This window comes from Fundulus heteroclitus, chromosome 5 (genome assembly GCF_011125445.2).
Source record: "Fundulus heteroclitus isolate FHET01 chromosome 5, MU-UCD_Fhet_4.1, whole genome shotgun sequence".
NCBI lineage: Eukaryota > Metazoa > Chordata > Actinopteri > Cyprinodontiformes > Fundulidae > Fundulus > Fundulus heteroclitus.
This window is the reverse complement of record NC_046365.1, coordinates 38,920,154-38,942,773: the sequence shown is the minus strand read 5'-3', so window position 1 is coordinate 38,942,773 and position 22,620 is coordinate 38,920,154. Positions and strand designations below refer to the sequence as shown.

Here is a 22,620-nt window from a genome sequence, read left to right as displayed (position 1 = left end):
ATTTGCCAATGGAATAAAATTTTTTCACTTAAAATAGGAACAATTCATCTCCATCGTCTTATTTCAAGTGTAGGATGTCTAATTATCTTATTTTAAGGGTCAAAATACTCATTCCATTGGCAGATAATCTTATTTACCTGCTCAAATCAAGGACAAATACACTAATTTTATGAACATTTTACTTATTTTTATTTCCATTTTTGCAGTGTCGACGATTGTGGTTCTGATTGGAAAGAAATTGAGTTGAATCAGTGTTTTTTTTTGTAAGCTCGTGGAAACTACGTAAACTGAAATGAATTCCATATTTCCTCTTTATATTGTTTGCAATACCTTTAATCCTGTTTATTCACATTTCTTTTTTCTAAAAAATGTGAATAAACCCTGGGAGTACCAGCAGGATATATTCTTCATGTTTCAGTGTCTGTAAGCTTCCATTTACAGCGGCATGAAGCCGTCGGTCCTGCAGTGGTAGAGCCGAGCGTACGGACGGCCGTGATGCCCTGAGCTGAGCAGCAGCACCGAGGAGCCCAACAACAGGCGCAGATGCAGCGCTGCTATTCCAGGACCGAAGAAACCGGAAACCACTCGGCTCTGGTTTCAGTTTCCTATAAAAGGCTCCTTCTGCATGCCGAATGCACGCCGACACCGGCTCCATAATTGCTGCCGGACACTTGAGATTCTTCACCCTTAACCTCGGCTGACGGGGTGGTCACAACCCATTTTTTTTTTTTTTTTTTTTACCAGAGATAGATCCTGCACCCCCGCAATTTCAACTTAAGAAAGATGCTCTGATGGAACAACTACAGAAACGGTGCAACCTGCTGACCACGTTCCCACAGAAAAGCTGTTTTCAGACATCAACGCCTCTGATGTCCAACAGAAGGTGTGGAAAATTTTGTCTGGGTATTTCCCAGCAGCAGGTGACTGTCTGCTGGAGAAAGAGGACGATTTGGACTGCAGCCATGCATCCTGCAGTTCCTGCTGCTCCATAAAGTGAACACGCATTTCCACTTACTCCACGAGCATGGGTGACAATTCTGAGCAAAAAAAAAAAAAAACCTGCAGATATTAACATCTCTTTTACTTGTAAATTTCTCCAGCGTTCCTAAATTAGAATGCATGTGTGCAAAAAAAAAGCTGCTATGTCCGCCTCCTTTACTGTGACTATGTGCATTAAAATCAATTTAAAACAACACCGACCTGCTGAGGCCCTCCGTGCTGCCAGAGAGGCTGAAGTCAACATGCGGCGAAGCAGTTCTTGGTGTGTCCAGTTCTGGCAGGGGGGATGTGTCCGTCACCTCCGGGCTTGGACTCCTCAGCTCTGAGGTCAGCGGTAAAACTATTGGTATGGAGAAGGACCTTGAGCTGGGCGACCCGTCAGGCTGTCTGGGCTGACAAACAACTTGAGGCACGCCGTCGTTCCTCCCCTTTTTAACCTGCATGACAGACAGAGCAAAGTTAGATTATTTTTTTTTTATGCTATGCAAGGTGTATATATAAAAAAAAAAAAAAAGCCAGTTAATTTCTCGATATCATAAGACGTGCACATCAGAAGGTCCAGATAAAGAAAGCTGGGAAAATAGCTTGGTGAGGTTTCTGTCTTACCGTTCTGACCCTGAGTGGGTATAAACTGCGTGAATTTCCAACTTTAGTGTAGGAAAAAAACCTCAATCTAATCACAGCAACATTTTGAAAGTTTCCTTTCTGCATTTTTTTTTTTTTTTAGGATGACCACCAAACGGGACTGAAAACACACGCTAACAGGAACAGGTTAAAGAGCGTTCTCTCCTGTTAACATGTCTGCAGCGCTCTATTGCTGCACATTAAGCCCAATCAGTCGCTACAGAGGGTGAAATGGGCTCGACACAAGCAGCTTAACCATCGATAATGGTCTCCAACATCCAGCGCTAAAAGGCTTGTCCATAGATAAACAGCTCATCGCTGAATTAAAAGGCTTACGCTTCTGCTCCTCGCACCAATTATCAGGAAAAACTTTTCCATTTAGGCCTTATTTTAATGGCTTGTTTGGGGGGGGGGGGGAAATCCATGTACATTGCATTCATTCAGACATTCAGACCTAATGGGGAGCTCTTTGCAGCATAATTAGCTTCACAAACTTCTATCACTGGACCACATATGGATTTTGCCCTTTGGAGGTTTTGATTGATTTGGCTCCATTTTGCCATTAAGAGAAAACCAAACAGATAATAGAAAAAAAAAGTGGGGGGGGGGGGTGAGTTTGGACGTCAGGTTGTTTTTAGGAGGGGTTTGGAGTCTGTGTCATCGCTGGCCAGAGACGTCATGGAGGAAAGACAGAGCACGGAAAAGATAAGGAGATAAAGGACTGCAACAATGTACAGTAGGTCAGCATAAGAAATGATGTTTTTTAGTTAAAAAGGTATTTAAGCCTGCAAACCTGTCCGGTTTGTTTTCCAGGTAACGCTTATTAAAGTTTGTCTTTCTTTCTCGTCCCCAGTGATTAGCTCAACCAGAGCAGCAACATGCAGGAGGTCAAAAGGCCAGAAACCTGACGCACCACAAAGAAAATGTGACCTGGTTCCTAAATCATGTCATTTTAAGCCTTGTGTGTAAAAGTTCAAAGTCTGCAGTTAAAAAACAACAAAACATGGAGACTGTTCAGCCATAGCACATGGAGCTCATTGTAAGAAATTAACAAGGAATCAGAAACGCAACGAAGTGAAAATGAAGCGACGGACGGACGGATGGATGGATGTATGTATGTATTAGACTTAGACAACTTTATTTGTCATTTTGTATGCACAGAGTGCGTACAGAATGAAATTTCGTTTCCATACAGCTTGAAAATTTCAGTGAATTACAGTAGATTTCAGAATAAAGTAAATTACAGGATAAAATTACAGGATAAAGTGCAACATATACAATGCCTCACAGGGCAGCTATTAAAGAATATTTTCGAGAGACTGATAATCTTTAGCTGTTATTGTCTGACAATCAGGTAGAGCCCGACTTGGTGAATTCAGTTAAAATTACTAACTTTGTTAATAATCTCCTTTAGCACCTATTAATTGTTATTCATAGCACTGTTGTGCAACAAACCTGCTGTTGCACAGCAGTGCTAACTAACAGCGGTGCCGCTGTGCAGCTACATAGTAATGTATGTTTTATGATGATTTTCGCCAGGGCAAAAAAAAAAAAAAAAAAAGAGCCTGATTCTTGATGAGCGGAGCTACAGTTACCCTGAATTATTTACTGTGTCATAAAAGCTGCGGGAAACTGAGACACAGGAGAAGAAGAAACAGACACAAATAATTATAAAGCCATGCTCCACTTCAATTTTCCAGACAGGAATCTTTCATATTGAATCAACAAAGAATAAGGAACACAGTGAGAGTGACAAGTAAGGAACTGCTGCATTTAAAAGAGACAAATAATTTTTGTATCTACAAAAAAAAGAGAGCGGATCTATTTAATTTACAATTGGCTTGTAAAGAGAGACGTGCACCTAAACAAAACTTTTCTTTCTGCTGATCCGATATTTGTTCCATGAAAGCTGTTGGCTGAAGTTTCTGTGTCTGTTGAACAAATTGTTTCTAACAGCTGTAAAATGCTGGTGAAGATTCTCAGTCATCCAGGTCATGGTCATTCAAAAAAAAAGTAAAAAACAAAGCAACTGGACATGTTTTCCGTAGTTGAAAACGTTTCGCTTCCTCTCCAGGAAGCTTTCTGGAGTAATGTGCAGAACAGCTGTAAAAGTTTTAAATCGACTGCATGTCTCTCCTGGGTGAGAAGCTAACAGTGATGCAGGTGAAACACCCACCGGCGGACCAAAGCCTGGTACTGTTCTCACTCCTTTGCTTTTCACTTTCTACTACATTGATTTCTCCGTTGCAAAACGTTAAAAATGACTGAAACATGTCCTGCCTTTGGAGTCGAGATGAGAGGCGCTGATAAACTTAAAACTTTCCTTTTTGACAAAGCTTCTAGTTAGAGTTGCTTAGGTTACCCTGAGCTATCTCTGTAGTTATGCAGTTATTAAACCAGACTGGTCCAGATTTGAGCATTCCTGCTGGTTCTAAAACGTCTGACCTGCAAAATAAATCTGATTTGGGTGCAGAGACCTTTACCTGCAGCGGGAACGGAGCCTTAGAGACCAGGATGAAGTCACATGGAAGCCTAAACGTTTTAAAGATACATACACACTCATTTGTCCGGCATCCCTCTGTGTTGAAACACTAATATTAAGACAGCTACACAAAAAAATAACCTCAAATAAACCCAATAAGGAAGAAAAATGCTGAAGAATTTAAAAGTCAGACTCATTTTATGAGAGAACAGTAATATTATTTTAATTTTGTTATTCATGTTTATTGTGTCTAAATTTATTTTCTGCAATTTTGATGGGTGGAGCGCTTGAGCTGAAATCATTCCTGCCTGTTGTGATCAAACTACACGACTCAAACCTCGAAATCACCAAAAACCAACATGTCTATCATAGTAATAATAAACTAATCCCTTTTTATTGAATATTTCTCTCTCCTAGCTTACATCGTGGCAGTTTAACTTAATTCTGATTGTGAACCCGTCAAATGTAGAAAAGCGGAGTAATTTGGGCCTCATCTGGGTGTCGCCTGGATTAAAACCTTTTCTTGAGTTTAAAACTTTGCTGAACGTTTCTGTTTCAGGGACTGCCTATCGAAGGAGCTCCACATCTCCTCTCAGCTCTCAGTCCTCTGTTAAACACGCCTTCATATCAGTCAGCATTTCCTTTATCTCTACGGTGACACGTTTCATGACATAAACGGCCTGTTATGACACACAAAGCTGCACTGGAATCAACCACAGAAAGATAATGGCAGACTTTAAAAAGGGAAGACGCGCTTAAGAAGCTACGCCCCCCCCGAGAAGTTGCCTTATTGACCTCCCTGGGTCCAGAGCTCACTTTCTTAAACATAAACAGGAAGTTGTCAGTCAGTGAATGTTTGTGGCAGATCTCATTTACAGTAGGAACAAAGCATTTGTAAGGCAAACCAAAGTCTGTGTCCGCCCCCCCCGCCCTCCCTCCTTTCTGCGCTCTTGTTTCCTGAGAGGACGTCTTTATCCAATCAGGTCATGTGACCGAACCCACGAGCACAGAGAGCCGTCTGACCGACGACCTCTAGGCTAATCAGCAGCGAGGGACCCCAGCAGATAAGAAAGAAGAAAGCATTCAGAGGGGAAAAGGCCGACAAACACAAAGCTGAATGAAGATGGAGGTTTCTGTACCTTTGTCTTCTTTCTCTTTGGCGTTTTAGTGCAGCTTTTGTTCAGAAGTTTCATGTCTTCGAGTGAATTTTGAAGCTCAGCCTTTAGAAACCAAGATAGAAAATGACAGTGAGATTTGTAGTGCATGAAAAATAGATAAATTCATACAACATCATTAAAACTATCACGCATTTCACAACACTTTTAAATCCAAAGTAAAAAATGATGGTATAGCAGCATAAAGGTCATCGTGTCCTCTACTGCGGGAGAATGGCATGCAGTACATTCAAATCAGCTGACTGCGATAACATCTTTAAACTCACAGAAACACCCGCTGAACTTGACTGAAAGGAGCTTTTTCCAAAACAGGCCCAGGACGTGTTATTCACGTCACACGGGTCACATGCTCGGGGTTATTAAGGACTGCGCAGCACAATCTGAAGCTCATTAAGGTATAAACACCGCATGCAGAATGGCACGATATCAGCAACAAACACAGCGGGCAGAAATCGCCTCCCCACCCCAGATAAAAGCGATTTAAGGGCGCAAGTGAGGACACCCTGCAATGAACACTTTCATTTAATTTTGATCATTTAGCTATATTTGGTGCACACCTGATTAACCTGAAGTAAATTTAAGCCATACTTGTAGGATTTTCCTTGTAATCCCTTTAACTAAAACGGTACTTTTAAACGAGGTCACAAAGAATCAAAATTATCTCGTTGCGTCAATGTATCAGTCAGGAGAAGGCTGTAAAACCCCACTGTTATACACCAAGGCACAGTGAAGACACTGAAAAACATGAAAAAACAAAGACATCACAAAATGTATTTTGCTTATCTAGTATTGATACAAAAAACAACACTGAAACTTATCAGGAAGGCTGCCAGCTAGTCAGACCACAACAATTCACATGTTTGGATCATCTGGCGACCAAATATTAAACCAAATGGAAGGTAGGGCCAATGATTAATGTGATCCTAATCGACCCATTCCCTATCAGTGGGAATTTTCTGACCACAGATTATAAGCCTGTTATCTCTGACGAGATTCAGAGCTAAAGAAGAATCTTTGTTGAGAACTGGAACATCTTCATGAATCAAGAGACATTGTTTAGTTGCCTTAGGACGGCCGTGTCCTGGATCACTGAGAATCTGCACCAACTTTAGTCCTAATAAATTACCTGGTGCTAGAATCTGCCTAAAACCTCATGGGAGTTTTGTCAGGATCCGGTGCAACCAAACTTAAACTCTGGGCCACAGCTTCTAGAGGTGAACTTGGCACAAAAACACCTCCAGGTATTGTCAAAGATTACACCGTATCCGCAGGTATAAATGGATTGTTCCACCACTACCAGCCACTCTTGACCAACAACAAGTCATTGATGAAGAATGACTTAATTTTTCAACATGGTACATAAGCATCATGCTGAAAAATGATTTAAAATAATTTATCCCGGGGCGCCGCGGTGGTGCTGGGTTAGAGCTGTCCCAGGTTTGAGTCCCACTTTGGACCTTTGCTGCTTGTCTTCCTCTCTCTCCCAGCCCTATTTCCTGTCAGCTTACAGTCACATAAAGGCCACTAGAGCCACACAAATGAACCTGAAATCACTCCAAATTTAATAAATAAATAAAAATTACTTCAGTAGATGAAATTAAACGTTTGTATGGATGAACTGAATCTACCATGTGAACCAGAAGGGAGCTTTGGACAAAAAATGTTCCCAAACTGTGAAATCTGGAGACCTTCTGCAACCTTGTGGGCAGATTCTCTGAAGATGTCAGATACTGACAGAGTCCATGTACTTATGAAACTTCAATAAATAAATGACTGACTGAATGAATGAATTATTTAGTTCATACATTTAGATCTAAACATTTCAAGATAAAGGGGTTGAAGTAGTTTATGGTGCTGCACACCTTTATAACTAGGTTATTGCTGCTTGTTCTTTCTGTTTCAGCTGAACTGTACACATAATTTGTCAAATAAGAGCTAAAAACAAATTTTAGATTATTTAAGATGGTGTATAGTTTAAATATTACTAAATCTGGCTCTTTAACGGGGGCAGGGACACGTTTAGGAGATGCATTGTGCAGAGGAGGGTCAGAAAGGTGACCCTTACTTCCATCTGTTGATCTGGATTAAGATGGTTGGCTGATTTTCTCGAGTCTTCTTCTTTCAACTTAGCCTAGAGAGATGAGACATAGTAATTATGATCAAAAACACAGCAATGTAACATGAAATCATGCTGAAGTTTAAAATCATCTCCCATTTTTCATTTCTTTAATCAAATTTTTCCAATTTGGTCTTTGCACATAAACATGTACATAAACCTGACAGAAAATGAGGGAAAAGTAGCAACAAAGTTCACAAAGGTTTGGTTTTTAGATTCATTTGTTGACAGAGTCAAACACATGCATACTGTTTCCTCCCTGGAGACACAGATAAAAATAGACGTGACCCTTAAAAGCACAGATGTAAACAAAATGCAGTCCACAGTGTGGATTCTTGGGTGTTTTATGGCTGACAGGCAAAACGGTGAGAACATCCTACGTTCAAAGGCATCAGGAAAATGTATAGCGGACGGGGGGGGGGGGGGGGGTCACTGGTATTCACAGCATCGCCTGCCTGATGCTGGTAATGCTGTAACTTTAATACTGACGGGATTTTTTCCCCCTCTGCTCTAGAAAACTGGACCTTTAGATCGCAAGAAGGTGAAAGATCACAAACATTTTTAAGTTTTCTGAGGGTAAACAGCCTCAAATCAGAGACAGGTGTTGGTAAATTATGCTGAGAAGGCATGTAGGGTCGGGTCAAAGGTTAACCCAGACCTCGAGGTTGGTGCCTGATGGTCACATGACCAACATCATGCTTATTCAACCCATGCATAGCTGAAGTCCAGCGTCTGACCTGAAACATACTCTCTCTAAACGCATAATATGAAAAGAAAGTTTGGAAGTTTAGTTTTAATTCTGACACGAACTCTCATAGATCATTTAGACTCAGGATATCCACCTTCGACACTCCTCACCACTGTCTCACTTACTGAGGAGTAAATGTGACGCTTTCATTTTATTTATGACGTGACGATGGAGGATTTTATCTTTAAAGACACTTTATTTAACAGCATCAATGCATAAACACCTTTAATGTGGCAGTGTAGGTTTGTTACTGTATCTGTAGCTTCAGTTTTCCACAATGAGTGGATGGATGGATGGATGGATGGATGGATGGATGGATGGATGGATGGACAGATTTACATAAATAGTACATCCTAAGCTAAAATCTAAAACCTCTGATCTGATGCAATCAGATGTTCTGACTTCCCGATGTCGTTTCCAGCTGTTTGTTTTATGGGACCACGGATGGAAATGAGCATTTTGCTAAATCCGTATATATTTACTGTAACATGCTGGTGAAGATTCTCAGTCATCCAGGTCATGGTCATTCCAAAAAAGTTAAAAAACAAAACAACTGGACTTTTTTCCTGAAGTTTGAAGACGTTTCATCTTCCTATCCAGAAAGCTTTCTCAATTCAAAATGTCTGGAATAGTGTGAAGTTCAAAGCTTCACACTATTCCAGACATTTTGAATTGAGGAAGACTTCGGAAAAAAAAAAGTCCAGTTGTTTTGTTTTTTTAACTTTTTTGGAATGTATTTATGGTAATTTTGTACTGTTATTAAGATGCACTGTCCCATTTAAATTAATGAATACATCCAATTCTGAGGAAAGCTGCCCAGGCGGCAACAGAACGGACACCAGTGGAGCCGGCAAACCAGGAACTGAATGAATACATCAGGCACCAGGCCAGCAGATGGAAATCAATAGGGAGAGACGGTAAACAACAACCTGTGGAGAAGCTGTCCCTGCAGAGCGCTGATGGAGGATCGATGCTCACATTAATTTTAGCCTAATGGTATGTCAACCACGGCTCACGGAGCCTTGCCTCTTCTAGAGGAGGGACATAGAGAGAGCGATCCTGTTTAAACTGCATGCTCCTGACATGTGATCCACAGCTGCTCCACACGCTCCCGGTCACCAATCTAATTCATATAAACACCAGCATCTGCTGTTATTCTGTGCAAACAACACCTTGACGAGTCTGAGAGCAGAAAGATCCTCCGCGTGGCTCCCATCGTCCGGGCCCTCGGCCTCGAAGATGCAGCCGTAGTTCTGGATGAGCTGGACCATGATCTTATTGCAAATATTCTGATCCTTCACTGCCTCAAAACTGGGAGCCACCCTGTAAAATACAAAAAAAAAAAAGAAAAAAAAGAAGCTTTTCGTTCAGTGTTTGTGCAGATTATGCGTGGAAACAGGGCTGAGATTCTGTTCCTGAACAAATGCTGCTCAGTCGGTGTCTTGGTGGTTAAATTAAATCGGTCTGTGTTTCATCTGAGCTGCCGTACTGAGAGCGAGAGCAGCTGTGTGCGGCGAAGGCTTGGCTGCAGGCCTAACTGTAAGTCTAATTATAAAGCCTGGGCACGCACAGGGCCCGTGGAGCAGGGAACAGGTTGTACAGTACGAGCCACACTGTACACTTAATGCAGATTGTGTTTCATTTCACGATTCACAGCCTGGAGAAACCAGTTTAGGACGGGAGATGAAAACCAGAATCCTCTACATGGTGTCTGGTTCAGCGTTTGCAGAAAAAAGGAAAAACTTGGACAGTTGGAGGACGGAAGATAGAAGATGGGTTAGAGCTGAAAACTGTCTTAATCATTTAAAAGAACGATATCTGAAAGTCACATTATTTAAAAAAAGTAAATATCCATGTCAATTTATTTAGAAAACCACACTATTTGAGTCAAAGGGCTGCACCATAAGTGAAAACAAGTCCAGAAATATATGTCACAAAAGAGAAATAATAAGATGTAAGATATAAAATACAATCAAAAAAAAGTTAAAAGAACCATTAATTTTTTAAGCAAATCAATCAGAGGAGGATTTACCTCTGTTGCCACTGTAAAGGCAAGGGCTCCCCTGGTTTTACTGTGGGACAACCAAGAGTAGACCTGAGTGCTCTTGTACGTGAAATGAACATCTGACTTTCCAATAAACTTAAAATGATAAAACAAAAACAAAAAATTGAAGCCAAAAATGCTTCTGCAGTGAAGTTCATGAGAACATTTAGAACTTCATGAGTGAAGTTCTAGACGTGTCAATCAGTGACAAAGTCTCGATTCCCTTCATGACTTCCACGTTTTAGACTTATTCTAAACTGATCTTACTACAGAAAATGGCCCACATTAAAATTAAAACATATTCTCTGACATTTTTATAGATTAAAAACATGTAATCATTTAAACAAACTAGTTAAGATTCCCAAGTTATTGCCCAGTAATTAGTTAAATTGCTGATTGTCACTAACTCAGTGAGGGTTGATGAGCAGTGCTGGTGGACAGACATTTTTTTGTTTTTTCCAGACACATTTATCTGTATTTAAGTCTGGACTCTGGCTGGGCCTCTTGAAAACCTCCACAGACTGCTGCAGAGTCTTAGCCGAGCGATTTGGGTCATGGTTGCCTTGGAAGAAGAAACACCAAATTGCTCTGATTCCACAAAGAAGAATATTTATATTTGGCTGCTGCCATCTTGGCTTCTGTCTAGACTTGTCGCTCAATTCAATTCAATTCCATTCAATTTTATTTATATAGTGCCAATTCGTAACACGCATCATATCAAGGCTCTTTCCAAAGTCAGATTCAATCAGATCCTCCAGGTTGGTCAGAAAGTTTTCTCTCTAAGGAAACCCAGCAGGTTGCATCAAGTCTCTCCAAGCAGCATTCACTCCTCCTGAAAGAGTCTAGAGCCACAGTGGACAGTCGTCTGCATTGTTGATGGCTTTGCAGCAATCCCTCATACTGAACATGCATGAAGCGACAGTGGAGAGGAAAACTCCCCTTTAACAGGGAGGAGAACCTCCAGCAGAACCAGAACCAGGCTCAGTGTGAACGCTCATCTGCCTCAACCCACTGGGGCTTAGAGAAGACAGAGCAGAGACACAGAAAGCACAGAAGCTCACATTGACCCAGGAGTACTTTCTATGTTAGATGGTATCATGTGGCTCAGTTCTGGAGGCAGAAACGAATCCCCACAGTCTGATGCTGTCATCACCGTACATTATGGTGGGGATGTTGTTAGCCAGGTGAGGATCTTTGCTTGTTTCTCTCCAGGCATGACCCATCTGGTTCCTCTAATCTCACACCTTCACTGATGCATATTAAAAAATAAATATCAGAGCGTCTGCCTCTATGTTAGATTTAGTTTTAGAATAATAATCAAAGTAGTTTTGAGGCTTCACAACTTGGTGGGTTTAGGTCCTATTAGGATGGTTCTTTTCAGCAGAACCTGTGCTCTCCAGTCAAACCCGTTTCAACGTCACCACTCTAACCTAAAAGCTTGGTGGATTGTTTTAATCTGGCTGTTTTTCTGGGTGGGTTCTTGGTCACCTCTGTGACAAACTGTCTTCGTTCCTGGTTTGCACACTTCAGCCGGGCAGCCAGATCCAGGGAGATGTGGTCCCGCTGGATCCACATCGCGTCTGTTTCAAAAAACAGAGAGAAAAGGGCTTTTTTTTCTGGATCCAGTCTTGGTTGTCGCTTGTTGGTTTCTGATCTGAAAAACTTAATCAACTCTGGGACTTTGTCTTACCAATTGGGTCCCAGTCCAAACCCTGCTCAGTCAATCACGTTAACCACAGGCGGACTCCAGACAAAACTTAACGATGATCAGAGAAAATCAGATGCACCTGAATGTTGACTGTCATAGTAAAGGTTGTGAATTCCTGTTCAGTTATTTTGTTTAAATGTGTAATTTTTTTCCTGAACTAGCTAAAAGGCCAGAAACCATGCGCTTATTTGGTCATTATGAGCTGTTTTGTGTAGTTGTGTGAATACTTTATGCCAGCTTTGTATTGCCAAAAGCAGGAAAAGCTGGTGACGTGCAAAAGGTTTCTGGCTGGTTGTTCTTCACCGTGCAGCGCTGCCCGGTTCCAACTCTTAATTAGTTCTGCAGGAATAACGGCAGACATGCAGCAGGACCTCAGCAGATGTCCACAAACACCAGGCTGACTTTGGCAGCAAAGCAAACTAATGAAATCACATGTTGATTATCTTACACTATATTTAGCTTCACTCAAGTCTATTAATATTTACCTGCAGGTGTTAAGGTCTTACTGCTTTTATCTTTATGCATTGCCTTCCATTCATTTCTCCTATCTGCACTAGCAACAGCACCATCTGCTGGCCAGGTGTCAGTACAGATGGGCGCCTGCGCTGATCTTTCTGACAGCTTTAATGTGAATAAACATTTGTAAAAAAATTATACAAATAAAAAAAACACAGAGCAGCTGAAAGACCAAACACTCTTCTGGCAGTTTTCATAGCATTGTGCAAATGAACTCTGGGTTATTTTCTCATTTGATCTTCCTTAAGGGGCGTTATTGGGGAAACTGGATGATAGTTTCTGACCCATAAGACGCTGTAAAGCTGAGCGATCCTCCTCTCATCAGTGCTGATAACCCGCTGTGTTGACAGCTGCACTGTAACTTCTGCATCAGGTTGCTACACGTGCCTTGGCACGGTTGTGTTTATGGAGGCTGTAACGGCGAGTGGTTTATTTGATGTTCTTGCTGGGTGTGTGTTTAATTTAATGAGACTTTTCACCTTCGCTCCTGGCTTCCTGGAAAATAAAACAATCTTTCAATTCTTTATTATTGTTTCCAAGCATCATGGATTATTGCTTTGAAGTGATGTTGATGAGTGATGATCTTTATGCTTTTTTCTTTGGACTGTTTTTTTTTGGTCCACTACCTGACCTATAACAACGTCTGGTTCAATGATTGATGTCATGATTAGGGCTGTGCATAAAAATCGATACAAACATTAATATTAATGTTATTAAAAACAATTTAATATCAACATTCTGACTTTCAATATCGATATACCTCCCAACCCCTAGGGGGCGTTATTACAGTGCGTGCATTACTGTTCACAGCGAGGAAGAGCAAGTGACACAAATTTGCAGAACGGCTAACAGGATTTTAGAAGCACCTTCGTCCCTAAAATCTGACGTTTGGGCACATTTTTGGTTTCTGTGATACATTAAATGCATTGAACCAAATGCACTTTATTTTCCTGTTAATATGTCATTGTTCAATAAATTGAACATAAATATAATATTTGGCTGGTTTTGATGATTGAATGACTTTGAGCATTCATTTGAAAGTAATAAATATCGATGTTGCAGTCAAATGAAATCAAGCTGAGCTATAATTGAGAATCATATCAAATCAGCTCATCCTAGATGATACCAGCCCTGGTTCAATGTGTGCCAAAAAGACCGGGACAAGAACGAGTGGCGAAGAAAAGAAAACTACCTTCAGTAGACAATTTCTGGCAATCCTCTTTTCTACAGGGCTGAAAAGTCCAGAATGGAAATTTCCTCTTCCTAAAACTCTCAGGCTCGTGTTTGAAGGCTTCCTGATGCAAGATGGCCGATACAGACCCGGCCCAATGTCTCTTTTCAGTGGAAGCCCAGCCTTCCAAGAGTTTCAGCTGAAATTATCCTGAATCTCCTTCTTTCCATCATGACCATTGTTGTGCACGAATGTGTTCAAATGAACGCATCACTGAGTGGAGCTAACCTTTCTCAGACCTTTCAACCCAGCAGAGTGGAGAAAACTTTGAACTCAGCAATGCTGCTTTTTACACGATGAACCTGAAGGGAGCGCAGGTCATCCTGACCTCTGTTAACTGGCCTCAATACAGAGATTATTGAAAGATTTTCTCAGCGTTTTTCAGAGGCAGACTTTGGATAATTCATGCAGAAAAGAGTATCTTTCCTCAACGCAAGTGATGAATAGCTGCTTTTTATCTGGGTTTAGCTGTTTTGTACAATGTTTCAAGTAGCTTTTAAATGTAAGAATGTTAACTCAAATACTGTTTTTAGTCTGTCAAACTGATATCTTTGGTATTTTTGACTGATTATACTAAAGCAATGGGGATTAATGGTGCCTTTTTCAGGTTGCTGGTAGAGAATATATTGTCTTTTTGAAAAAAAAAAACTGAAAAAGACACCAGAGAAACTGGTTCATCTCTTGAATTTAGGAAACTTATAGGTCAGATTTATGCGTCAGTACAAACAAATGTGGACAAACACAGGACCTAAAAACGCGGACCTTCAAAAAGCCTAGCGGTGTTCATGAAATGTAAGCCTTGTGAGATTTCTAGCTGCAGGTTTTTCTACTCACTGAAAGACACTGGGTCCAAAGACGGTAGCGAGGTTGTTGGCCGTCATGCGGTTTTCTTCGCGGTTCCTCTCCACCAGAGTCAGGAAGTTGCAGAGGTAGCGCAGAAGGCTGTGGTGAACATCTGGCAGCTGGTGGAGCAGATCTCTAATCACCGACGAGGAAACATCATCTCCACTGTCTGAAAAAGACGCCATCAGGAAGACATCATTTCATCTTCAACCTGCCGGTGCAGAAAAAGGTCAAAATTTGCGATTAAATAAAGTCTCTTTGCAACATCGATCATATTGTTGTTTTTCTGCAGTTTGGTTTTATCTGCCGGAAGAAATACAGAAACGAACCTTCGGTGAATAACATGCAAACTTTAAACATGAAATTAGAGCATGAAATTCACATTAAATTTGGGGTCTTTATGCAACAAATTACTTTGATGCTTTTCAAGGACAAGAATCATGTGAACAAGTTTGAATTTATTGTGGAATTCATTTTCTTTTACCGACACAGTGTCAAAGATTTACATATAAAGTTAAATATAAACATACACACACCACTGAGGTCTGATTAGAAGTCATTTAAGGGACTAAACATCAACCACGTGCTTTTTGCAGCCATCTTTAAGCTTCTGGAACAACTCTAATGGAGATATTTATCAGAGTTGGACGACTTCATTTAAATCAGTTGGTTTCCTGGCATGAACCCAGATTTTAAGCTTATATTACACTTTTTTTTTTGAGGTGTTTAGGACAGGTTCATTCTAGAATAAGTGTGTTTGGGGTTTCATGCAGGAACATCCAGTTCTGATCCAGGTGAATTAGGAAAATTCAGAAGTTGTTGTTTTTCCCCTCCGTGCAGTGGAAACAACCCACAGCACAATGCTGCCACCACCATGCATGCTAGTTGGTTATATGTGCTTCTGGAAATGCAAACTTTGATCCGAACGTGTTTCTTTTCTTTGTAGCAAAAAATAAACAAAAGTTTAATCTTTTTCTCCTCTGGCCATTAAAACTTTCTACAGAAAACATTTGATTTTGTCCACAAGGGCAGGTACAAATTTCAGTCAAACATTGTGTTTAGGTCCAGACCCGACCAGTTCATAGCGATGTAAAGTTAACCAAACTGGTTAACTTGTTTCTGAACATCCTGATCGACTCACTTGTGTACCGCCAGGGGAATGAACCCAAACTCCCATTAAAACGGGGGTTTAATCTTCAGCTATGGTGACTTGGAACGGAATTACAGCAAAGAGCCTGAAAATATGTTGAGACTCTTACTCGGGGATAATTAATTCGGTCAGAGTTGGATAAACGGATATGCCTGAGTGACGCAAACGTTGTGAATGGCTCTCTGCTTGCGTGCGTGCCTGCGTACCAATGCGGGTACAGCTGTGTCAGTACGTAGACCGGCAGAGGGGAACAATGGCTCACAGTTGTAGCTGCACAGCTGAGCGAGGTTCAGAGGCAGTGCAGGTTGTTGTGAATGCTGTTTGCACGTTACGCAGGTTTTCACCTTCGGAGGCTCGGATGCTGGAGAGAATAATGCAGGAGCAAGCAGAAGAATCAGGCCATCCTGCAGATTAATCTGAAAATATTATTAAATCCACTAAAAAGAAATATTGATCTTTCATGCTAGAAGGGAGTCATAAGGTCTCACATCTGAGTTCAATCTAAATCTGCTAGTGAAACATTTGTGCAACCTATGATGCTGTAGTGGTTCCCCTCCAAGTGGTTCTATGTTAATTGCGATTATTAGTTGGATGAATCTGAAATATTCCCCTGCCTTTTGAGCCACTTCAAACATTCAGCATGCCGAGGTGAGTGAATAACGTAAACGTGGCCTAGAAGATTAGCTGATGCAGTCTTCAGGTCATATTTCCACAGCAGCAGTTGTACAGGACGCAGATACGGGTCACCGATGGGACCTAAGCCTGCAGGCCTGGAGGCACCAAGAACTGTTGCATTTTGTCAGGTTAGGTTTGAAAATATGCTTGCTGGATAGAAACAATGAAAACACGACAGAGTTAAATGGTCAATGAAAATGTGTTCTCATGAGATTGTGGTTTTATTAAGATGGTGTCTGCTTTTCTAGCTTCAACTTCCACGAAATCTTATCTTATCTTATATCCTCTAAATTAAATTGGATTATCATAATAATCATCATCATAATTATTTGTCATTACATGCATCTCAAACAAACGTTTCCTCTGCATTTAATCCACCAAGGAACTGTAACCGGACCTGAGAGGTGCCTCGATATTTAGTTAACGATCTACTGCAGGGGTACCCAGGTCCAGATCTCATGAGCTACTGTTCTGCAGCTATTAGTTGCATCCCTGCTTCACAACACCTGCATGGAATAGCTGACGCCCCTCACCAGTAATCATTCAGCTCTGCAGCGCCTGCTGAAGAAGGGAGGCATCTAAAGGCTCTCAGGGCCGGACTCAGGCATCCCTGAGCTCCCAAATACCAAGTTAACAGCTATCAGCTTTTTTTTGGGAATTATAATTAGTAGAATTGGGACTGAAATCTTATTTTCTGTCTGTGAAACGGTGACATAGCAGAAAAAAAAACTAAGCGAAGAGAAAGTTTCTCAACCAGCAATGAAAGTGAGTCTTTGTGTGTGTTCCCTAAATAGCAGCACAGAGGCCAAAAAAAAAAAAAAAAAAACGCTTGTCAAAGTTCACTGGGGTGGTTTTACTTTGCAGTTCATGCATACACTACTCCGACAAACACTTTGAAAAACAAGGCAGATATTTATGGGGACTATAAAAGCAGAACGAACACTTCAGCCAAAGCGTTCCATCCTCTGCCATCATACGCATAAAGTATCGCTGCTGCAGGAGCTGGAGATGAGCACAGACTTTCTCTGCCAAGAAACTCACTTTAAAAGGTCAAGACTGCCAAGACTGTCGCCCTGAGATCCAAGACCGCTGTGATCACTACTTTCTGGCGCTCAGATTTAGCTCAGAGGAGCTCTGGTCGGCTCTGCTGGACGGAGACGACAGCACAGCTGCTTTGATCTCCATCTATGACCCAGATACTCATCGCGTCTCTCTATTTATTTATTCATTTATTACACTCCTACATCTGCCAGTGCTGGCTGTAAAAATCCAAAAACTCGATCTACTTCAGCTGGCCGGAGCAGCAGATAAGATAAAAGTGGGAGCAGGAGTTAATGTTTTACCCTGATAGTGCTGTATCAGCCTCTGCTGCACTGTGGGGACGACCAGGCCTCCCGGCAGATCCCTGAGGAAGCGTTTGAGCAGACTGGACACGGTGCACGGATCGCACTCCGACAGCAGGTCCACGTCGTCGTCGCCGGCGGCGCCGCTGCTCTCCAGTCGCAGCTTCAGGGTCTCCACTGCCCGGACGTTGCCGTTCACTCTGAACAGACCTTCCTGATGCAGCGCTGCAGGAAAGGCGCCGGGAACACGCTGGTTACTCACAGTTAGACACGTAATCATGGAACTGGAGCTGCACAATCAATTATTCACCAATACAGGTTAACGGGAGCAAACTGGATCCTTGAGAGCGGATTTATCATCTTTTAGGGGAGGAAGGAGAACAGCCAGTGTGAGAGGTTATGGGTGGATGAGTGGAGTGAAGTTGCAGGAGCATCTGACAGCTAAAACAGGGACTGAAGTCCAGCAGGTACGGATGATTCCCCTCAGAGAGCATTACCAGCGCTTTACATGCCTCTAATTACACAGCAGTCTACTAATACCCAGATCACCCATCCTCCACAGTCTGTCTTGTTCTCTCAACCTCATCTCTTCCTCCTCGTCATCATTTTTCATACTTCCTATTCTCATTCTTCATCTCTATCCACTCATCTTTGCTGCAGATTTCATCTGAGGGGATTCCTAAGCAGCCTTTCCTGGAGACTGCGTCCCCAAATCGGAGCATTTGCTGCCAGTAGTGTGACTTTTTACGAGGTATCTTCCTCTCTGAGGAAGAGGAAGGAACATGTGGAAAACAAGACTCTCTCTGGCTTTTGTTCTGGGACTGATGTGCACAATTTGCCCCCAAACACGTTCACCTCTGGGTGTCACGATCCCCTGGAATTACTCATGCTTCATGTTCCAGGGATCGTGCACTTTTCAGCGTCACCTTTTTGTTATTTAGTTTGTGGATTCTGTTTTTGATTCCTTTTTGTGTCTTGTTTCTGTTCGCTACGTGTTTCCTCCCTGTCTGTCCTGTTGTCCTTCTCCCTCTCCTTTTTCACCTTCATGACTTTCACCTGAGTCCAATTTCATCTGATTAACTCAACCTGCTCTCCATTGCTCTCCTCTCATCACCTGGTGATGAATTCCTTTAATCAGACTGTTTTTAATATCACAAGACTAATTGGTTTATGAATTTTAATATCATTTAATGTAGTTTTATTGGGCCAAAACAGCTGTGGACCAGCTGGCTGGTCAATTAAGACACTTGAAGGCCATTTACTTTCACTTCCAGCTCTCCATCTAGTGCTAAGGATATCTATCTGGAAACACATCTATGAATGACCAAAGGTACTTACTAGTAACCACATACACCCTAATGTTTGCTTATGTTTTTATTTTATATGCAGTATTTTAATTATATAAGTCACTGTAAACTATCTTTACGTTCTTTTACCCTTTTTTTTAAATAAACGTGCTGGTTTATTTTAGTCTTAACATTGCCCAAAAGATGCTGAGCAAAAAAAAAAAAAAAAAGATAGCTTTGAATGATTATTATGACTCATTCATGGTTCTTGTGGTATCAGATTTATGTTGTGGTTTTAGTCAGTGTTTAACTTAAATTGTTAGGCCAGAGTACCCAGAGAGAACCCTCACATGCACAGGGAGAGCATGTAGATTCCCTGCAGGCCTGGATATGAACCCAGGACTTTCTTGGGGCAAGGCAACCGACTGTTTCACTGTGCAGCCTGTAAAGGAAATATAAATTATATTTATTATATTTATGGTCTTTATTTGGTTGGACGGATTAATGGACACAGCGTACCCTATTTAGCATCACTGGAAAAGATTTGTTAAATAAGCTCCTCTTTAACTGCAGTACCTTGATACAATATACGTATTTATCTTTGCACTGTACTAAAGTCTTTGACATATTCTATTGTATATAATTTCAATGTTATCCACATTATTTCTTCTAGAAGCTTGTAGATTGTTCAGTACGCTTGGAGCGACATCTAGTGGTTAAACCGACGCACTGCAGCAGGCAGGAGATCATAAGGCTGGTGTTCACCTTCAAACACACCCTTGTTACTTTTTAAACACAAAAATGTAATTTAGTAAATATCTACTAAGTATATGGTACATTTATATTACTAGAATCAAACATTGATGTATTTTGTCGATGGAGGTGTATACATATTTTCTATTTGTTATTGTTTGGTTTGACTTTAAAAAAAAAGATAAATATGTTTTGAGTATTTCATTTTGGCTAAAAGATTTTGCTGTTTTGTTTAGTTTTTGTGAATTACTGTACATTCATCTGTAATTCTGCCCTTTCTATAAGGTAAAAAAGCAATCTGGACATAGTAAAAACCATGGAACACAACATGCAGTTGTGATTTGTTTTAAGTAATGAGCTGATAAAACTCGCTAGAGCCTACAAAAATGACAAAGGTGATCCATTTCTCAGAAACATATCACACCAGGACGCTGAAAACAAAGAGCCTTCATATATTCTATCCTCACCGTGCTTCCTGAGGTGTTCCACCATCCTCTGCACCACCAGAGGCACTCCATCCTCCACCAGGCCCTGCTCCCGCAGCTCCAGCAGGGACGTTCCGAATATCTTGGTGTTCTTGGACGCCACGGCCCTGGATCTCAGCATGGGTATCTGGACCATCTTCTTCATGTCTTCTTTGACCAACACTGCAGTCTGGTTGTGCTGCAGGGAGACAGAGGCCATGATGAAGCAGCCGTCAGGCCTGTGCTGCAGAATCACAGCAGGAAATGCAGCCACGGCGTCCGCATTCAGACCGCCATGCCAGGAGAGGACACAGTGCTGTCAGCTGGAGGGACGCGGCATAAAGGAGATCCGTGGCTCTGTGTTGCAGCATTAAACATTAAATAAATCAGCATTCAAGGTCAGAGATTCATAACATAACATCTAAAGCCTTGCCTTGTTACTCATGAAGGCATAAAGTGAAACAAACACATGGTAAAGCTCCTTTTTTTTACCCGTCTCTGAGCAAAACCATCATCTCCTTCCATCAACAGCTGCTGCTTACGGCAGATTTACTGCCGCATCGCTGTGTCTGTCTTTGTTTATCCACTTCTGGTGTCAGCTAAGACTTCCTGCTGTCCTGCAGAGTGGAAGGGAGTCGCCATGGCTACAACGGCGCCATGTCACACGTCGTACAGTGGGTCCGTGGTTCAGCTGCTCAAACAGGTGGACTGACACACCTGGACGTATTCTGGCTGCGTTTGTGTCATTAGTGGCTCAATCAGCCGGATTAAAACCTACTTCACCGGATGGAACGGCGATCTTTACACTGACAGACGTTCTCCAGCCGGTAACGGAAAATAAACAGCTTCAGTTTTAAGTGAACATATGAAGCACTTGTTTAAAAGACAGGTGATATGTGTTCAGTGGAGGTTATAACAGCACGTCCTGGAGTAAAGTCAGATAATCGACTTTTTTTTTTCCTAGCTGCTTCAAGTCTTAACGGCTGCCTCAAGATTACTAACGTTTAACGAGATAAACTGGCAGAGAAATGCCGTAATGAAGGCAACATGTTTGGTTCCCAGCCTGAGGACGTGTTGGCTGCTTAATAAAGAGGCTTTGATTGAATTTGACTTTGTAAAGTGCCTTGAAATGACAAGTATCATGAATTGGCGCTATATGAATAAAATTTAATTTAATTGAAGGTAGCAACAGATTGTACCACCTGTGGGGTCCCGACACCGTGGTTACTGTGGTACTATGAAGTCCTTTGGGATTAGCTTTGTTGTGAATTGGAGCTGAATTAATTAATTCAGTTAAAGCCCTTGCAGGGCTACCTACAGGTGTACCTACAGAGGTACTTACATGGATAATTACAGGGTATCTATATCTTAACAGTGGCTCCTCCAGAAATGTTTCATAGGCGTGGCCAGATGGAGCCACTTAAACTTTTGGGGTGGCACTGAAACCAAAAGCCATGATTTCATGATTTTATTCTACTGTTGTAATAAAGCTGGCTGTAGAAAACTATCAGAAAGATAGTGAATGCATACTAATATCTTTTGGTTTTTAACGTTTTTTATTTTTTATTTTTAATGCTCCTAATGATCTAATGTGCATAGACCAATAACAGTACAGTTAACATTTTGAGTTGGACAACAATTCCTTTTTATTGTGTAATTATATTTAGAATAAGGTGTACATTTATTCATTTATTGGAAAACAAAACAGTTACTAGGGGAAAGTAGATACTGGCAGATCCAAAAAAAGCGCAATAGAAGCTCAGGAAGAGCGGCTGCCTTCAATTTACACTGGCCAGTGGGGTCATGGCGGGGGGGGGGTTATGACCACCCCTGGCCACCCCTTGGTGGCGCCACTGTATCTTAAGGCTAGGCTACCTGCTAATTCTCTTAGGGGCACCAAAAGGGGTGCTTACAAGGTATGGATGTGTAGTTACAGGCTACCTACAGGGACTTATGGAATACTACTTAATACTACTTCTGTATTTTTTAAATGTTTTTTTGTTTTTGTTTTGATTTTTGTTTCTGACATTCTGTGTTTTATCCTTTTGTACAGTGACCTTGAGTGTCCAGAAAGGCGCCTTTTAAATAAAATGTATTATTATTATTATTATTATTATTATTATTATTATTATTATTATTATTATTTTTATTATTTTATTTTCAACGGAAATACTGAGTTGACGGTTTTATGTGTGAGACTTCCGGTCGGTCACTTCCGGTCACTGGGTAGCTAGCTGAAAAGCGACTCATGCTCACTACTTCGTACCAAATTACTCGTCATTATGACTCGGAGGAAGACAGGGATTGTTTGTACGGTTAGCGTTTGTCATGATAACAGGTGTAATAGAAAGGTTTACGTGGAGCAGGAGTGTTTTAATCATCGACCGTGAACAAGAGCTGCGGCTACGACGCGCCCTACTTCTTTCTAGCCTCGTGAGACCGTCCTGATCTCGCGAGCTTTCA

General features: G+C 41.4%; 1 protein-coding gene across 3 annotated transcripts in view; it reads right to left on the bottom strand.

Moving 5' to 3' along the window:
* Window positions 1–22,620, bottom strand: part of LOC105926505 (protein FAM13A) — an 84,444-nt gene that overhangs the window by 53,508 nt on the left and 8,316 nt on the right. For all 3 annotated transcript variants that reach the window (XM_021316623.2, XM_021316627.2, XM_012862871.3), the window contains exons 2-8: window positions 20,161–20,356; window positions 17,655–17,879; window positions 14,478–14,655; window positions 9,317–9,467; window positions 7,346–7,411; window positions 5,245–5,325; window positions 1,201–1,436 (exon numbers count right to left, since the gene is read on the bottom strand). In XM_021316623.2, coding sequence (XP_021172298.2) covers window positions 1,201–1,436; window positions 5,245–5,325; window positions 7,346–7,411; window positions 9,317–9,467; window positions 14,478–14,655; window positions 17,655–17,879; window positions 20,161–20,356 — 1,133 coding nt within the window. The remainder of the gene's footprint in view (window positions 1–1,200; window positions 1,437–5,244; window positions 5,326–7,345; window positions 7,412–9,316; window positions 9,468–14,477; window positions 14,656–17,654; window positions 17,880–20,160; window positions 20,357–22,620) is intronic.